Source organism: Fonsecaea nubica (assembly GCF_001646965.1).
Source record: "Fonsecaea nubica strain CBS 269.64 chromosome Unknown Scaff17, whole genome shotgun sequence".
NCBI lineage: Eukaryota > Fungi > Ascomycota > Eurotiomycetes > Chaetothyriales > Herpotrichiellaceae > Fonsecaea > Fonsecaea nubica.
The window spans coordinates 93,041-110,781 of NW_019173690.1; the positions used below are offsets into that span (position 1 = coordinate 93,041).

A 17,741-nucleotide genomic window follows, 5' to 3' on the forward strand; every position below is an offset into this window, starting at 1 on the left:
TGGATGCCCCCGGAACTCGAGGAGAGCCAACCGCTTACATGCTCAATCCGATACTTTCCTACCACTACAACATCTACCCCTGCAGCCTCGCATTCATTCTCTGCAGAATAATACTCGTACAGAAGTCGTCCGAACAATTCCTCGCTTTGACCGAGGCTCATCGACATCAGAGTCAGCCACAGTACTGCGATGCAAAGTGCACCATCCCCTCGTCTGACTTCAAACAGAACTCCTACGACGTGCCCAAATACCCGCGAATCATTTCAGACCACAATGCCGATGTGGCTTTTCACATGCTTCCGACGTCATCGATTAGGGAGAAAAGACCAAAATTTTTGTAGAGTACGCAGGGAACACAAAGAGCGGGAAAACACGTTGGTCATTAAGTGTTGGACTATATGTATCATTCTTCGCTATTCGGGGTGCCTGTTCTGCCAGGCTGTCACGTATACTGCGCCATTTCCTTCCACTTCCTTTCGCGAAATGCAAAGTCACTTTGCAACCAGCCAATCACGGCACCGCCATAACTCCATACATGAAAGCGGCCATGTTGTTCGCCGTAAACTTATAGAACTGAGGAGATTCGTTGCTTTTGTGGCATCTATGCCTTTGATGTCTCGTCTCTGACCTCGGCCGGTGCGTGCTTGCGTCCAAAGAGCGTGCCTTTCTGAATGACTGGCGAGTAGATACCTGCCGGGGTCAACGTCTCGGTAGTTGGTCGAAGCTGATCAAGGGCGTTCTTGATGGTGGACTTGATCCTCTGCGATGTCTTTGAGGACTTGCTGGCGGTGGATTCTTGGGAGACACGACGAGATGATGTTGCCGAGCTGTTCTTCTCGGCTTGGGTGAGGTTGTAGTATCCAGCGTAAAGCATATTGATTGGTGTATGTGGAATGTCTTTGTGTAGTTGGGTGGATGTCGATTGATGTGGTATATAGCTAGGTTGAATAGATATGTGTGTCACACGTATGTATGTCTATTCTTTCAATTCCTCTGACTAGAGATTGTTTCACCCACTTTCGAGCAGTCGACACACGGGGTTTATATAGGTAGCATTGGACACCCTCACAACAGCAAAATTTCTCAACGACTCACCTGCCGTAATAGAGGGCTACGGGCCACCCAAGGGGGGGATTTCATCATCTACCCACACAACCACGCTCTTTGTTTCGACAAAAAACCCAACAAGTCGTCTGGGAGATCAGAACAGTGTCAAAGACCACGCCCCATCACCAATAATGATCAATGTTGAATACGCCCTTGGAGAACATGAGTGACCCAGGGCGTGTGCGGTTGTCGTTAGCGGAAATCCATGTGTCAACAGGACCAAAGGCGCGTGTGAACCTGCTTTTAGAGGATTTCAGTTTGTCATGCCCGCCCCCGGCCAGTCACAGGCCTGAAAATTTCTCTGACGGTGTCTGTAAAAATTCTGCTTAACTAAGCACTTAGGGGGAAAGCGTCTGTGGGCCAGTCGGAGGACGTGGAGCAACGCGTCAAGGGCCTTTAGCAAAACGGCACGTCCCAGTGGCGGCAATGACGATGTGAGGTGGCTTGGCTGGGAATTGCGCCCTTGTTGTTGTCTCATCCCTTTACCAAAGCAGATACAATACGACGTCTGGGCAGTTGGTGGGCAGACTGCTTCCTGGGCGTGATGTGTAATGATGCAACTATGCTACCATCTGCTTGGGTTTTCGCAGCGGTACTGATGTCCACCGACTTTACAAGCGGACAATCATCTCTTCATTTATCCAGCACAAGACTTCTAGAACCTGGATTCACCCTACCCACAGATGAAAGCTGAGCTCAACCAACTTTGAGCCTTCCCTGCTGCTATGTGTTTCACAAGAGCTATATTACAACAAGGTCTCCCTTACCCGACCTGACCACAGCCAGGAGGAATGCTGGTGATAAAAACAAGTTCCTGACGGAGGACATCCGCCTTCATCAAGGAAACAAACTGCGTTACGCCTCGTTGATCCTGCTGGGTTCGCCCCAGATTTCGGATCCAATAGTTCCGGGGTTCTCACTTTGGATCTGACGACACAGTCGGCCACGTTGTGTGAGACATCAGCGGCTGACGGATTGCGGAGAGTTGACCATGTTGATCGGGTAGCAGTTTTGCTTGCTCCTCATCTATCCGAGGATGGAAATATGCAAGACCTCGCAAGACCCGAGTAACAAGTGCCTCCTTACCGTAGCCGTGCGCATACAAAGGGACAAGAAGCTGACCGAAACTCCATAGATTGTTTGAGAGTGCAGAGCATTAAGATACCCACCCGCGACCAGCCACAAGGTGATAGAAAGGTTGCGCATAATACAAATCACGGGACGACGAGGCTCAATACCTTCTGCGTTGTCTGGGATCGTCATACCCGTCGTTCTCGTGGTGTCGTTTTCTCGAGCCGTAGTCGTCTTCTCGTCTGCTGCTTCCGTATCGATCACGTTCTCGGTCTCGATCGCGGTCTCGGTCACGGTCTCGATCTCGGTCACGGTCGCGGTCACGATCTCTGTCTCGATTGTCATATCCACGATCTCGTCCTCCGAGCGGATCGGTGTTGCTGCCGGTTGCGCCGCGTTGGTCCCTTCCACCACCATATCCATTGCGTCGGTCGTCATAGCCTCCGCCATAGCCGCCTCTCCCACCGGGCCCGCTGGGTGCATTGGGGGGCGGAGGTCCATTCTGGTAACCTTGTCGTCCGCCAAAGCCTCCCCCTCCTTGATACCCAATGCCACCTCGCCCACCAAAGCCCCCTCGGTCGCCGCGGAAACCACCACCGCGGAAGCCACCACGACCGCCAAAGCCACCTCTGAACCCGCCACCATACCCACCCGGCGGTCCGAATGTAGGCTTTGCAGGGGCTTGCTTGGTATATCCTCGTCCACCAAGACCGCCGCCAAATCTCCTAGGTCTCCAACCCGGGACCATGCGGCCACGTTCAACATCGACAACGACTCTCCGGTCTTTGATGCGGAGACCATCTGTTTCTTTGTAGGCAGCTGTAAAATTGTAAGGGATCTCGAGGTCAGTTCCAGCACATCTTACCATTGAATATTTGGTGTGAAAAGAAGGGTCAAGGGCAGAAGGGTTTGCGTAGAAGAAAGTACCTCTCATATCCTTTTCTCTTTCATAGACAATGAAAGCATACCCTCTGTGTGGCTTCTTGGGTTTGGGGGTTGTCTCATCCTTGACGATCCTGATTCTTTCGATGGGACCAAACCTGCCGAACTCACGCTCCAGGTCTGCTTCTTTTGCATCATAGCTCAAGCGGCCGACGAACAGTGTCTTGACGGCGTCGCCCTTGATCTTTGGATCTTCATTTGGTCTGTAGCCTTGAAAGTCGGGTTGTTCGATCTCTTGCTGGCGCAGTTTCTTCTCGAGTCTCTTGCGATCGCGCTGCTGCAGCCATGACTCGGTCGCTTCGTACACATCGGTCGCCTTGTACTCCTCTAGCTGCGGAAGAAATGCGGCTATCCCAGATAGCTGAGATTTCTTGAGAGCTTTCTCTTCTGGGGCCGAGTCTTGAGGAGGGATGTAGCGGAGGGGAGGTCGGGGTTGGAATAGAGCAAGGAGATTGGGAGGCAGTTTGTCCGTCATCTTGGTGCAACGCCGGAAGAAGGTTTTTTGAGGGATGCACGAGAGTCATCAATACGCAAAGGAAAAGAAGAGAAAAGAACACAAATGCGCCAGTCTTGAATAAAACTACAGAGGCAGTGGTGAAGGAAGCGAAGGATATGTAGACAAAGGGTTGAAGATAGCTGACTTCACAGCGCGTTCGATGCGGAAAATGAAATTGTTGTTCCCTGAACTGCCCAAGGGGAAGAAGCCGGCTAAACCCAAGAACGGTTTAGTGCCACTTCAATATTCAAACAGCCTCACTCCACTGCTCTGTTGAGGCAGGACGACCAGATATTTCTTATACTGCATGATATGGTACATCGCTTTTTACTATATGAAGTGTTTTGATATTGGTGCAAGCTCTGGTATGATGGTCCGATGTTCCGCCGCCACATGCAATTCTGAGCATGTGTTGAGCACTAATTCGGCATTTACGAGGATTGGATACTCGCGCAAGACATCCAGGGTATATGTAAACACCTCTAACAGAGACGATGGGAGTTGAACTGTCGATATAGCAGGCAACCATCTGCTTGCTTGGATATCTACCTCCGTAGTGACGAATGCGGATAAGTGCACCGCCACGATCACGTGATACATTAGACGCTAATGCGCCACCGTTGCCACAGCCGCCCCACCTCGTCTTCGCTTCTTCGACAGACGAGGGAAACGTATTCGTATCCTGGACATTGATCCAACTCACTTCCCTCTCCCTCAATATTTATAGACTCTTCTCCACAGCAAAATAATGAAAACAGCCCTGCAGATCGCCTTGCGTACCTTGGCAGACATCACATAGAGAAAACTCCCAAAAATATCGTCAAGAACATCTTGCCATGAGGGATGAGGTGCTGCTATTTGTCGCAGAATCATCCTGATCGAGATTAACTCGACAGCTGAGTTCAACTATCCTGGGTGCATCGGCAAATGATCACTGGCCTCCGTCACAGAAGATTCGCATGCCATCCAGGCAACTGCTTTTAATGCTATTGAGTAGAGATGGCAGTCGAGGGACTCTGTACAAAAGCCATTTCCTGACCATCGTCCCCGAGGAGTAACTCATCATCTTCTCTTTTGTTGCACTTCTCATCATTAGGCATTCGAGCAAGATGATGTACAGCGTTCGCCTCACACTATGCTGCATTCTATTCCTTGCTGGCACGCTTCAAGCAACCCCGCAGCAATACTGCAAGCCCGTTGTAGGTTCCCCCGGATGGCCGTCAATCTCTGACTGGCACGCTTTGAACGAGTCTATCTCGGGTCGCCTCATCGCGCCAGTGCCCCCAGGACTGGTTTGTCAAACCAACAGTTCGTCGTACAGCGCACAGGCCTGTGGTCAATTGCTTGCACAGTGGACCAATTCATCCTTTCATGCTGAAGACCCCTTCACAACCAACTACAACGACGACTCTTGCCTTCCTGATCCTCGCGCGCCATGTTCCACGGCTCCTCTCCCAGCTTATGTAGTCAATGCCACCAATACGGCCGATGTCCAAGCCGCCTGCCAATTCGCTTACAAGACCGGGGTTAGGCTCATCGTCAAAGGAACCGGCCATGACTTTCTGGGACGGTACACGCCCTAATGACCTGTCCATGGTGGCTTCAAAACACTGACGTTGTGAACAGATCATCTGGCCGAAGCTCTCTCTCAGTCTGGACACATAACATCCGTGGCATCAATGTCACGATGGAAGATCTTCGAGCCAAGCGGTATGGCGGGGTTGCTTCGGTCAAGATTGCCGCGGGCATGCGCTTTGGCGAAATCTACCAAGCGGTTTCCTCATACAATCTCACCTTAGTTGGTGGCGCGGATCCCAACGTGGGCATTGGTGGCTGGGTTACTGGAGGTGGACATTCCCCGATCAGCGCCGTCTACGGCCTTGGGGCGGACCAAGTCCTTGAGATGGAGGTGGTCACCGCCAACGGCACACACCTGACTATTAACGAGGATGCCTACCCTGACCTCTTCTGGGCGATGCGAGGAGTAAGTTTTTCTTGCTGGCTCATATGGCTGACCAACGGAAGATCTGACTCTCAATGTTCTTGTCTAGGGCGGCGGTTCTACTTTCGCAGTCCTCTTGTCCGTCACGGTCCGAGCATATCCTGTGCTACCGACGGCGGTTTATTCGTTCAGCTACAACACCACTGCAAACAGTGACACATTCTGGTCTCTAGTGGCATACTTCCACAACCAGCTGCCCGATATCTCAGACGCCGGAGTCATGGGCTACTATTTTATCGTGCCCAACAACAGCGCCGCACAGCCTGACCCGATCCGCATGGGCTCGGTTGTCGGCTTCTGGTTCGTTCCGAACAAGACTGTCGAAGAAACCCAGCAGATCTTGACGCCTTTGGAAGAGCGTCTTCGGAACAACACATACAACTGGACTGACACGGTGTTTGTGGATAGCATAGCTGTACCCGTTGAGGACTTTACCAAATTCTGGCTCACCTACGGCGCTGCCCAGAGTGTTGGATCAGAAGTCCGGCTAGGGTCTCGCCTGTTGGACAAGGCCGCTCTCAAGACCGACCCGGCAAAGTTGAAAAAGCTCTTCAAGCAGACGACCTCTAACCCGCAGTATTCGATCCTGGGCCACGTCGTGGCAGGCAAGGGTGTGAAGACCGTCAAGAACGGGATCCCCGGAGGGAATAACTCGGTTCTGCCCGCGTGGCGCGACGCATACACACATATTGTACTCCCGCGATCATGGGCGTTCCTCAATGAGACGGCAAAGGTCGCTACGACCACACACCTCCGTGAGGACGAGACCGAGGCCCTCCGCGAACTGGCGCCCAACACGGGAGCGTACGTCAACGAAGCAGACCCGACGGAACCGAACTGGCAAAAGACCTTTTGGGGATCAAACTACCCGAGGCTGCTGCAGCTGAAGCAGAACTGGGACCCCAAGGGCGTGTTTTGGTGTGTGCCCTGCGTGGGTCACAAGGACGGTTGGGAGGTCGTTAGTGACGTTGGTGTCGAGGGCGCGGTGGGCGAGTCCCCAGGGAGGATTTGTCGGACTTTATGAGATGTCGCAGCTTATTCTGGAGAGGGAGATTTAGTCCTCCTCTTGAGATAAGATCAAGACGGCTCGAAGAAGGAATGGGCACCATAGTTGGGATGCTGGTACTTAAGGCACGATGAGTGGGACGGAATGCTGCGTGCAGGAAGAGGTCAACGCACCACGCCCCGGTATCTTTGACGCAAAGTAATCTCATAAATCTAAACATCTAATGCGAACACTTGGACTAATATCGCATCTGTTAATCATCCCATTACTGTACCTTGCTTCTGTCTATGCGCAAGAGGGGCTCGGGGGTAAGTGCTCGTCATGCATTCCTTCATCGGCTACGAGGCTGTCAAGGCTGAGCTTCTCCTGATAAGGCTAGCGACAAAGCCTCGCGTAGCTGCGCCGTTCGCCGTTCGCGAAATTCATTCGGGCGCAGCTTTCTTCAGCTTTTCCAACTGCGAAACTCTACCCAACACCCGGATTATTTGTACTCACCTCCATCCACGGACGACTTCTGGAGGGAAGCGGCTGCACACAATCCTTTGCATCTCAAGCCATGGGTGTGCAAGGGCTCAAGACCGTGTCTACGGCACGGGTAAGTTTCTTTTTTGTCACGCAGTTTTCCTCTCTCCCAGTTCCCAGTCCATCGTGAGATTCCCTGGTTGCTAGCTCTCCATTTTACAAAGAGAAGGAGAAGAAGAAAGCCACTCTCTCATCCATATGCCCCCCAACCCCGACAGGCCTTTCATACTCCGCCATTACCATGGAAACCGTTCACTGACACATTCGCACACAAAACAGAACGGCTTAGGCGCCTACATCCTGCAATGCACGCGGCTGCACCTGACGTACTCGGACCACTGGGCCTCGTCGACGGGGCTCAAGTCGCTGCTCGCGTCGCCGGCCTTCTCGTCGCTCACGCACCGGTACCCGAGCGTCGAGTTCCGGATCTCGCCGCGCCCGAACCGCCACCCGGTCATCAAGGCGCAGTACTGCAACGGGCGGTCCAAGGCCATCTGCGTGAAGAACATGGCCCGCGAACAGGTCCTGGAGAAGGCCGAGTTCCTGCTCGGCAACTCGGGCGACAAGAACGTCGTGGTCAAGGGCAAAAAGGTCGTCAGCTCCAACGAGGGCGTCAGGGGCATGTGGAGTCCTATGCACGGAGGGATCAAAAAGATTTGAGCCCTTTCTGGACCATACATGTTGCTTGGGACTTGGGACAATCGAGGCTTCTTTGAGCTTTGAAGATTTTTTTGCAGCTCACTAGAGGGCTTGAAAGAGGGGCGGCACACGTCTTGAGATCTTGGTGGGAAATGGGACTTCGAAAACCCTTCCTGGCGTCTCCTTGAAAGGGTGTGAAAGAGACGGAAGGGACGAGGTTCTCAGCGGCTGGGCACAAGCGGACGCATTCGAGCGTGAGATCACGCACCCTTGGGGCCAGCGTGTGAATCCAGGGAAATGAAGAGGGAAGCCCATTCATTACATTGGCAAAGCGGCTGGAAGGCTCCCTGGCCTCCCTCCATCCGGTCCACTGAGCCAGTGGGCAATCAATCGTTCGAAGAAGCAAAACGAGCTTATCCTCGAGCGGGCGACGAAACCGTTCTGGGCCTGGCGACACCTTGAAGCCCGTCGTGACGTTCCGGAAGCCCAAATCCATACCGGGCACCCGAAAGACGTTTTGAGACCTCTGCGGGTGAGATCCGGCCCAAGCTATACGCACACCGCTTGCCGCAAGTGGCACGACAACGCCCATGTCCCTGGAAGAAGCTCGAACAAGCTGCTTTCTGCTCAAACGAATATGATTCCGTGGTCGAAGAACCTGCGACGACGCATTGGGACGTTGGCTACTTAACATCACTCGATCTGCAATATGTGTACAATAGTTACAATTGAGTTCAACAGCATCAGAAGCGTGCTGCGGCTGATTCGACTGGAATATCTATGCATCATCCTCCATCGTGAGCGCGAAATTCCCCTTAACAAATATAACTCCCCGATTCTTGAATTAAAAAGGTTCATTTCTTCGTTGGCTGGATCGATGTCTGACTGCATCTGCAATCAAGTGGTCCGGATGATCAAACCAATCCTTGGTGTGGGCTCAGAGATAGATAGGAAACATGGCAGCCTTGCTAACAACCTTGGTGTTGCAGCCGTCGACACTGCAGACGGTGAACGGAATCGATCTGGTTGATTCCAGCTTCTTTTCGGGCTCTTTGCCTTTGCCTTTCTTTGATACTTTCGACTTGGATCGGTTGACGGCACATTCGCCACAGTAGACCTAAAAGATTCGTTAGGACAATAAAACATCCGGGGCGATTTCAAAGCCACTTACATGCCCACAGTTTTTCACAACCCAGACCTGCTTTTTAACATCTCCTTTCCCAACCGCTAGTTCGTCACCGCACATGGGACAGAGGATGACATCCTCCTCTCCGAAGGTCCTGATAAACCCTTCTTTGGCCGTTGGGGGCCCTTTGTAAGGCTCGGGCACTTCTTGAGGTGTTTCAGAGCTGCGATCAAAGACATCGAAATCAAGAGGAAACGCGGGTTGTCTGTAATCCATGTTGATGATGTAAGAAGCATCGCCACCGTCGTTCCCATGCCGTCCATCATGACCACGAGGCGGAACTCCGTCTAAGCGATCCAGGAACCCATCACCGTAGCCAGGGGCGACGTGCTGCATGTTCCCGAACATGAATTGTGTTCCCCTCCTCAGGATGTCTAGAGATAATCCCAGTGGACCTCTTTCCAAGCGAGGACGAGGGGGGTTGTTCCCGACATTAGTCTGGACTGCAGCCTCCTGACGTTGGGGCTGGGGCACACGCCTCTCTTCAACAAATTCGACTTCTGGACTTGGACTTGGAGAAAGGGAGGCGACCGAGTCAGTGTCGAGCGTTTCCGTGTCCACCGGTATGTCAAAGTCATCTATTTCAAAATCCGACTCGTCCGTGTCTGAAAGATTGATTATCTCGTGTGGTACATCCTGTGTTCTCGGGCCAAAAGGGGGGGCACGGGTGGGTAGTTCTCGGTGCGGCTCTGCAAGTTCCTGTTGCCTCTGTGCAGGTTCTGGGCGTCTCTGTACATGAGGTTCATGCTGTCGTTGCCTTCGTGTACTTTCGCCTCGATTCCGTGCGGTAGCTTCTCTTAATCGCGCGAATTCCCGCTGGTGTTGGGCTAGGTGCTGTTGAGCTACCTGTTGTGACTGTGCTAGTGTCATCCATGCGCTAACGAGCAGTTGTCGCGGTGGTCGTTGAGAGGGCTGACTAGACGCTTGCCTCGAGAGTTGATGTGGAGAGGATTCCGAGGCAGTGGAAATGTCATCGCTGTCACTTTCCGCTGTGAGATCGATCGTAAAATCGTGAGGGGCAGGGGTTGTAGTTGCTCTGGGGGCCTGTGTGGACATGGCTGGCGTCCGGTAGTCGAAACCGTCGCCTTGAAACCGTATTCTTCCTTCTGGGTGTTGTGGTGTCGAGTCCCGAGAACGCTCAGGTGTTGGACGATAGTTGATGCGGCGGCGCTTGGAGGGCACCTGGTCGGGGGTAGCACTTCGACTTTGTGATCGGGTTATTTCTGCATGAGATCTCTGTGACTGCGGTTAGATGGTGATTGTACCACTTAATAATATGTGTGTATGTTTGAACGTGGATGACATTCTGAGAGAGCGAGAGGGGGAGCCGAGATCCTACCTTTCGACTGGATGAGGCCGATGCCGAATTCAGGAAGTTGCTCAGAGCGAGAGTGCCTGCAGGAGGCATGATCAAGGCACCTGTGAAGGCAGGCTATGGTCCTCGAATCGACAATGTCATAAGGGCAAGTTGTTTGAGAAGGTCAGGGCGCAGTTGTTGAGAAGGCAAGGAGGTGAAGTGAGGTACGATTTGGGATTGTCGTCTGGGCACCAACGGAAAAACCCTCGCTAACCAACAGCCAGTGAAGTGGAAACAATGGGCCGACCAGAAGTTGACACCGGGATGGATGCCGGTATGACAGGCGAGCGCGACTTGACAGATAGGCCAGGGGATGATTAATAAAAGGGAAGACTGAGGAAGAAGTGAGAAGAGGGCAAATGCCAGCCTTGAAAATGGCCACCTGCGCTTTCTTTGTTCTGATGGTTTGGTGGTTCCTGGTGGCCCTGATGAATTGTTGTTTGGTTTCCCGCTGCGCTTGTCGCAGATCATTTGCCACTGCCGCGAAGGACCTTTCGACGCTCTTAAGGCCGCTGATAAATCCGCCTGCGACTGTAATAAGAGAATATCACCACCACTAACACCACCGACAAGCCCTACAAGCTGGGTCCATTGTATTTGTTTGTACATATCATCGCCAGATGATAAAAACGCCATCTGTCGACGCAACTTGCATTCCATTTTGGTGTGACACTGGTCTTTTCTTTTCCTATTTCTTTTGTCCCTTCAAATCGCAGCAACATAACCAGGAAACCCCCGCAGGTGCCGCTGTGTGCAGCTCACATCAGTTATGGGTATCAACGCTGCTTTCCATCCCTCCATGACAGTATACAAATGGCGCAGAACCGTTTATCCCTCCGTCGCCGCCGCCAGGGTGGTAATCGCACCGTCTTCATTGAGAGTGAGAAGACTCTGGGCATGTTTGCCCCATGCAATCCGTGTCGCCGGGGTGCCTCGCTTCAGGATTTCGGTCCATTCTTTTGACGCCTTGGAGTAGTGTTCGACCGTAACTCCATCTTGTCCAGCCACTCCCAAGAACTGTCCAGTGTAGTCCCAGCTGATGGATTCAATCTGACTGCCCGTCTCAATAGTTGTGACTTCGGTCGCTTTTCTCAGGTCCCAGATCGAGATGGTCGATGACTTCTCCGTCACACCCGCCAGCCAGATACCATTCTCCGAGAAGAAGATGCATCGCACAGGGCCGCCAAGGTCGAAAGTAGCAGCTTCTGCACCAGACTTGACGTCGAATATCTTAATTTGGCCGTCGGCACCACCGGCCGCCAATAAATGGCCGTCAGGGTGGAATTGAGCACAGCGAAGACCTGAATCAAGTAAGCACGCAGCCGAGTAAGAGCGAGGGGAAATTGCGAGGGGACATACTGGAGTTGCTCGAAACCTGAGTGAGAACCCGACTGGATTCAAGGTCATAGAGAATATATGTCCTGTCCTCTCCGACAGAAGCCAGAATGGTGCCACTGGGATGCAGAGCCACCGCATTGGTGCGTCCGGCGTGGACCGAGAAGGACGAGACTTCCTGCTGTCCCTCGAAGACCTTAACTGCCCCCGCTGAGGTTGCAACGACCGCCCTGTCATGGGCCCAGAGACCGCTTGTGGCTTCTCCCTCGCCAAAGTCGAGCGGATATGTTAACGTGTCCTCCGAAAGTGAGTAGACTCCAGCTTTGCTGCCTGCGACCAGGGCCAGGGCTCCCGTCTCGTGTACTGCAAGCACGCGGCCACCAGGAAACAATGGTTTGGAGGTTGATCTCGATGTGTATGTCGATATTGAGTCCGAAGTGGCCCATTCTTCGGGCACTGGTCGTTTTCGCCGGGTCTTGGACAAACTAGGAAGATTCATCAGTTCCTGGACAGCATGGACAGAAGGCAGACATACCTTGATTGTGTGTTCTCGATCTTCTCCACGATCGCTTGCGGTAATGGAGCGCTGTCCACTTGCATTGCATCACCATTTGTGCTGGCAGCAGCCCCTCTAGTAATGTCTATTTGTGCCAGTGTTGCTCGTGCCTCATCTCTCTCTCTCGTGAGCTGTGCAATGACTCGCACCGCTGCATCATTTTCGTACAAGGCAGTGCTGAGCTCCTGTCGAGCTTGGTGAAGATTCTGTTGCAACGTGTAGGTTTGAAGAGCCAAAGCATCCCATTCATTCTGGAAGAAGGAGAGCATCGCAGGTATGGAAGTCATCTGCGGAGGTCGTGGATAGACGACATTGGGACTTTTGAGATCGATAAGGTCTTCGACGGTCAGGCTCTCGCCGGTGGTGGGTTCGGTGCCATTTTCGCTGATATATGCTTCAATCAGGCGCTTTTCGTAGACATTGCCTGCGACTGTCAGACCCGTGATACTTGGAGGGATTCACATGTATCTTGTACGCACCACTCTTGCGCGAGGCCACAGGAACCTGCGCCGCTTCTCCCGAGACTGTCATGACATTAGTCGGGAACATGCGCAGGATGGACGAAAGCACCTACTTGCGCACAGCATTGTGGCCGAGGCTTCTTCAACACAGGATAGTGATGCTTCGAGAGATAGGTCTCGAATCTCACCTGAGATTTACTTCACGACCACTCTCTAGCTGTGACGAAAAACCTACAAAGGTCCACCTGCACGTTCTTTCGTTTGAGGCTTTGCGACGGAGAATCGAAAGCCAAATTGTTATGGAGCTCGGCAAATATTCCTCTTTGGGCCTCAGCCTCGTCAGGTTTTCATCGCCAGCCTCGAAAGACATCGAGTTGCTTGGTTGCCTACTCCCCTAGTTGCATGACCTGGACCATCCGCATTCTGCATCCCCTCATCAATCGTAAAAGTGCGGTGAGGATTCTTCCTACCGATCTGCTCTCAAGTGGCATGGAGTCTCGTCTTGACTTCTCAGCAATCTCACTTCTGTCTGCCCACCATGGCAGACGCCGCCCTCCCATACCATGAGCCTGGGATCATTACAATCCTAGTCCAGTCGTCTTTCTTTCTGGTCTTGAATGTTCTAGGCACTGCTCTGGATCATGTTTTCTACTGCGGTCTTGTGGGCCAAGTCCTGATTGGAATGGCTTGGGGAACACCTGGCTCGAAGATGCTGTCTCGTGAATTCGAGGATGCGGCCACTCAGATTGGTTACCTGGGCTTGATCGCGATTGTCTTCGAGGGCGGACTGGCAACTTCGGCCAAGTCTCTTGGGAGCTCCCTGTTACTGTCTATCTGCGTGGCCCTCACCGGCATATGTCTGCCAATGGCCCTCTCTTTCTCTCTGACTGGGATTTCCAATGCCACGAACCTACAAGCGTTTGCAGCCGGAGCGGCACTGTGCTCAACCAGCCTAGGCACCACCTTCAGTCTTTTGAAGACGACCAGCCTGACCACGAGCCGTCTGGGCACGATTCTCACCAGTGCCGCAATGTTGGATGATGTTGTCGGGCTGATCATGGTTCAAGTCATAGCCAACTTGGGCTCCGGTCATAGCTCCATTTCAGCGACCACAGTCATACGCCCGGTTTTTGTATCCTTTGGCTTCGCCATCGTCATTCCCATGACCTGCAAGTTTTTGGTGAAGCCAGCTTTACCTCACGTCTTCGGGCTATTTGTCAAGGTGAGAGAGAAACTCGCTCTAAAGGCACTGGATCAAGAGATGAAGATATTCTTCCTTTTATCGACGGCATTTTTAGCCGCCTTGATCACCGCAGCAAGCTATGCTGGAACATCAAATCTATTCGCCGCCTACCTAGCAGGAGCTACCATATCCTGGCTGGATGAAGCTAGTCTACAGACCACAGAGACTCGATCCCAAGGGAAACGTTCGGAGAGAGCAAAGCTTCAAAATTGTGCGGTCAATGTGTCCTCCAATATCGCATCAGAACCATCCGGGGCGTCTCAATCTGCGAATGAGGACCCAGAATCAAAGAAAGAGATGTCCCAAGACCATCAGCCGCCTCTGTCGCCGCTGTTGAGGCTATCCGGTGAACTCACGCCGCCTCCCGAGAATCCAAGATCGGTAACGACTGTCGATCAAGATTCAGGAGCGGCCGATATCCCTGACGCTCTCGACGTGGAGAGCCGTGGCCTCCGGATGTACAACCACTTCTATGCACCTGCGGTGGAGCGGGTCCTGAAGCCATTTTTCTTCGTAAGTTTTACTCTGTCCTCCAGTTTTCCGCACGTGTTTCCCCTTCTATTGGCCGCTCATGCTCATGCCTTATCCCCAGGCCTCTATCGGCTTTTCCATTCCAATCACCAAGATGTTCCGCGGCCCTGTCATCTGGCGCGGGCTAGTTTATGCGTCGTTCATGGCTATCGGCAAGTTCTTCTGTGGCATGTGGCTGATTCGCTTCTCCAACTCTTCGCCACCGCCGCCGCCGACGTCGCAGTCTCCGATATCCAACAAAACCCGCAAGGATAAGCAGCAAGGGAAGAAACAGGTTATCCTAACGCGTAGGTCCCTCCCCCGGCCAAAGTCTCTCTATCCAGCGTCGATTCTCGGCTGCGCAATGGTCGCTCGAGGCGAGATTGGATTCCTGATCTCCGCGCTCGCCGCAACCAACGGCATCTTTACAAGCAGGCGAACGACCGGCAACGGCAACGACAACGACAGTGGCGCGGCCGCGGATGGAGACGACGGTCTTGTCTCGGACCTATACTTGATCGTCACGTGGGCGATTCTTCTCTGCACCATCGCCGGCCCGCTAGCCTTGGGCTTCCTGGCGAAAAGGGTCAAGAGGCTGCAAGTGGAAAGGGCACGAGATGGTGGCAGTCACGGGACAAAGGAGGACCCGCTGGGTATCTGGGGCGTCAATTAGTCCTTTTTGAATCTCTGTGCGAGATGTGACCGGGTCAGGTAAGGGCGGGGTGTCTTCAAGTTTTGGGGCAAGAGGAGGTCTAGTTAGCCAGCTAGCTAGATATACAGGCCTATAAGAGAGAGGAGCAACTAAATTTGAGGGTATCTGGAAGTGATTCTTAACAACAATCCTGAAGATTCCGTTCCTTGGGACTTGAGAAGTGCGATCACAAAGGGTCTCCTGCAACAAAACACCACCAGATGCAATTTTCACATGGAACTTGAGCAGAGTGCAAAATCACCAGCCCGCCATCCAGTATCCCTATCGGGAAACAATACCCATATTTTCGCCGTGTCCCCCGATCCATTTGACTGCTATAGACTCCTACCCTGCATACCTGAGTGCTGCGTGCTGCGTGCCTGATCACCTAGCGAGCAATTTCCCGACGAGATCCCTACCTTTGCCATCCTTGATACTCATGGCCTGGTGCGCCAACGTGTCGAGAAATCCTGACCTCTGTCCATTTTCGCCTCTCCTCGATGCGTCAAAGGTCGAGTCAGAAACCTCGTCAGGCTCGACAAAGCCGTGGTGTAGTTGTTGTTGGCGCCGCTGTCGCCCACTGTCGTAGTGTGGAGGCGGTGCGTTGTCGGGGTACGCGTACAGATTCGAAGTAGATTCTGACGCGTTTTGTGTGGTCGCATCGTACCCGTGGACGTGTCCATCGTGGTCCTGATGGTTGTAGCCGTGCGGTAAGGGTGAGTACGCGCTGTTACTCGTCGTCAGGACCTGAGGGTGGCGAGCTTCCTGCTGCTGCTGCTGCTGGCGTCTACCTCCGCGCGGCTCGGTGAACTCCAACGGCACGAAGGCTTCCTGCCGCGGTGGATGCTGTTGTTGATGATAGGCCCGTTTCTCGTCCTGATATGGCCCACCGGAGGAGTAGTACGGAGGTTCATCGAAGTATTGTTGATGGAAGTCCCGGTCTTGTGTAGGGCCCGGTGCAGGATTCGTGCGACGATTCTCGTTCGATTTGGACATCTTCTTCACGGCATAGATGCCCACGCCGGCGATGATGGCAGTCTTGATCAAGCCCATAATGGAGAGGACGTTTGTGTATCAAGTTTGGAGGCGAGTGATAGGTTAAATCCCTTGTCACAGTTTTTGTCAAGAAGCCTTTACTGTGTTCCTTTTCTGCGAAAATATACCCGGTAATTATGATGGTCAAGGTCTGTGATAGATACTTACTCAAACTGCAGGATGTCCAGGCAATTTTATACATTTACACGTCCCCATACCGAAAGATGGAGGCCTGGAGAGTGTTACAACCGTCCTTCCATAGCCCTTGAGCCACGCCAGCAAGGCCATCGCAAGCAGCGACCCTATGTAGTAAGCGCAAAGCAACTGAACAGTATACATGCATAGACAAAAGCACTAAGATGTTTAACAGCCACTGAGAGCGTCATAGGAAGTTTATGTCGTTCGGTCGGGGGGTTCGGTGAGGCTGTGCAAAAAGGGTTTGGGCTCGAGATCGTCACAGGACTGCGCCTTGGTATCAGGCAGCTGCGAATAATAGACCCGAGCTAATTGGACCAGGTCATAATGCTTGAGCTATCTCTGGTGTTTGGGGATATGCCTGACAGTAGATGACGCTTTGGGAACAATTACCTCTGTCCATGGATGGAGCCAGTATGAGGACAGAATTCACGGAAAATGGCAGATTCAGGGAGACCGGGGAAAGGATTTTGCGACTCCGTCCCTTTCGGGCAGTTAGCCACCAATCCTATTCTGGACTTCACCCTGAATATCAAGATGCCAGCTTATAAAGCACACAGGCTTCTTTCTTCATTGACAAGATTACCAATATTGTCGTCGTCTAGGGACTCCTTGTCCCAGTAACCCCAGAAATGAAGTAGTCGACTCTACAAATGAATGCAACCATCATGAGGAGACCGTTAGGCACTGACGATCGACCAACTTGTAAACCGACAACGTCTTACATTGTACACTTCTCCAACCGCGGAGCATTTCGTTCTACCGAGTACAACACATTCTCTGTGTTAAGCTGTACAAATCTGGTGGTCTATCTGCTAGTCGTTGACGAGCTGATCTGGATACACGATTGCTTACAAGAAGGACTATCAGTATAAGTTGGTACATGCTTGCTTATGTGAAGCAACAGTCTCGTGGTCGCGTGGTGCTAGGCGTATCATGTCGTGGTGACTGGTCTGACCACCAGATGGATGATGGATCACAGCTCTCTACGAGGTATCCAAGTCACTATTCCACACAGCTAGGAAACGACGTTCGAATGATTTGGTTAGTTCTCGGTGAGAACACATTCGAACCTACCGGAAAAGTTGGTGGGCATGTTGCGTTTGCATCATCGAACAAAACGGCAAGGCAAGTCGACTTGTCGCGTTGTCACAAGCCAGGCGCTGAAGTAGCATTTCCCCCTGAATGTCTGAATGGTTATTGCGTTCCCCCTCGACCCTTTCATCATCTTCCTTGGGCAGGTATTCTCCTGCCCAGCTACCCATGAGTAGTGACTACCGAGTACAAAGTACAAGAAGCGGCTTGTGCAAGCACAGTTAAAAGCCAGGTCAGCACGAAAAGGGAGCCTCGCGTGCCTCGGTGAGTGGTCTTCGGCGGAAGTTGGACA

At 52.6% G+C, this 17,741-nt stretch overlaps 8 protein-coding genes across 8 annotated transcripts; 3 read left to right on the plus strand and 5 right to left on the minus strand.

Annotated features, from left to right (window-relative positions):
• Positions 1-510: 510 nt before the first annotated feature.
• On the minus strand, positions 511-874 carry AYO20_03556 (hypothetical protein; the record flags this gene model as incomplete). Its single annotated transcript, XM_022641858.1, has 2 exons — positions 511-573; positions 629-874. The coding sequence occupies 2 exons, from the start codon at positions 872-874 to the stop codon at positions 511-513; spliced, it is 309 nt and encodes a 102-aa protein (XP_022502091.1).
• Positions 875-2,338: 1,464 nt separating this feature from the next.
• AYO20_03557 (hypothetical protein) lies at positions 2,339-3,595 on the minus strand (the record flags this gene model as incomplete). Its single annotated transcript, XM_022641859.1, has 1 exon — positions 2,339-3,595. The coding sequence occupies one exon, from the start codon at positions 3,593-3,595 to the stop codon at positions 2,339-2,341; it is 1,257 nt and encodes a 418-aa protein (XP_022502092.1).
• Positions 3,596-4,725: 1,130 nt separating this feature from the next.
• AYO20_03558 (hypothetical protein) lies at positions 4,726-6,642 on the plus strand (the record flags this gene model as incomplete). The annotated part of the gene is made up of 3 exons (XM_022641860.1): positions 4,726-5,186; positions 5,243-5,600; positions 5,668-6,642. 3 exons carry the CDS (start codon positions 4,726-4,728, stop codon positions 6,640-6,642), a joined length of 1,794 nt encoding a protein of 597 aa, XP_022502093.1.
• A 538-nt stretch (positions 6,643-7,180) lies between these two features.
• On the plus strand, positions 7,181-7,806 carry AYO20_03559 (hypothetical protein; the record flags this gene model as incomplete). Its single annotated transcript, XM_022641861.1, has 2 exons — positions 7,181-7,219; positions 7,426-7,806. The coding sequence occupies 2 exons, from the start codon at positions 7,181-7,183 to the stop codon at positions 7,804-7,806; spliced, it is 420 nt and encodes a 139-aa protein (XP_022502094.1).
• A 916-nt stretch (positions 7,807-8,722) lies between these two features.
• On the minus strand, positions 8,723-10,379 carry AYO20_03560 (hypothetical protein; the record flags this gene model as incomplete). The annotated part of the gene is made up of 3 exons (XM_022641862.1): positions 8,723-8,902; positions 8,957-10,207; positions 10,311-10,379. 3 exons carry the CDS (start codon positions 10,377-10,379, stop codon positions 8,723-8,725), a joined length of 1,500 nt encoding a protein of 499 aa, XP_022502095.1.
• Positions 10,380-11,156: 777 nt separating this feature from the next.
• Positions 11,157-12,806, minus strand: AYO20_03561 (hypothetical protein; the record flags this gene model as incomplete). The annotated part of the gene is made up of 5 exons (XM_022641863.1): positions 11,157-11,629; positions 11,688-12,148; positions 12,199-12,649; positions 12,699-12,743; positions 12,794-12,806. The coding sequence occupies 5 exons, from the start codon at positions 12,804-12,806 to the stop codon at positions 11,157-11,159; spliced, it is 1,443 nt and encodes a 480-aa protein (XP_022502096.1).
• Positions 12,807-13,218: 412 nt separating this feature from the next.
• Positions 13,219-15,106, plus strand: AYO20_03562 (hypothetical protein; the record flags this gene model as incomplete). Its single annotated transcript, XM_022641864.1, has 2 exons — positions 13,219-14,436; positions 14,516-15,106. The coding sequence occupies 2 exons, from the start codon at positions 13,219-13,221 to the stop codon at positions 15,104-15,106; spliced, it is 1,809 nt and encodes a 602-aa protein (XP_022502097.1).
• A 402-nt stretch (positions 15,107-15,508) lies between these two features.
• Positions 15,509-16,177, minus strand: AYO20_03563 (hypothetical protein; the record flags this gene model as incomplete). The annotated part of the gene is made up of 1 exon (XM_022641865.1): positions 15,509-16,177. The coding sequence occupies one exon, from the start codon at positions 16,175-16,177 to the stop codon at positions 15,509-15,511; it is 669 nt and encodes a 222-aa protein (XP_022502098.1).
• Positions 16,178-17,741: the final 1,564 nt, after the last annotated feature.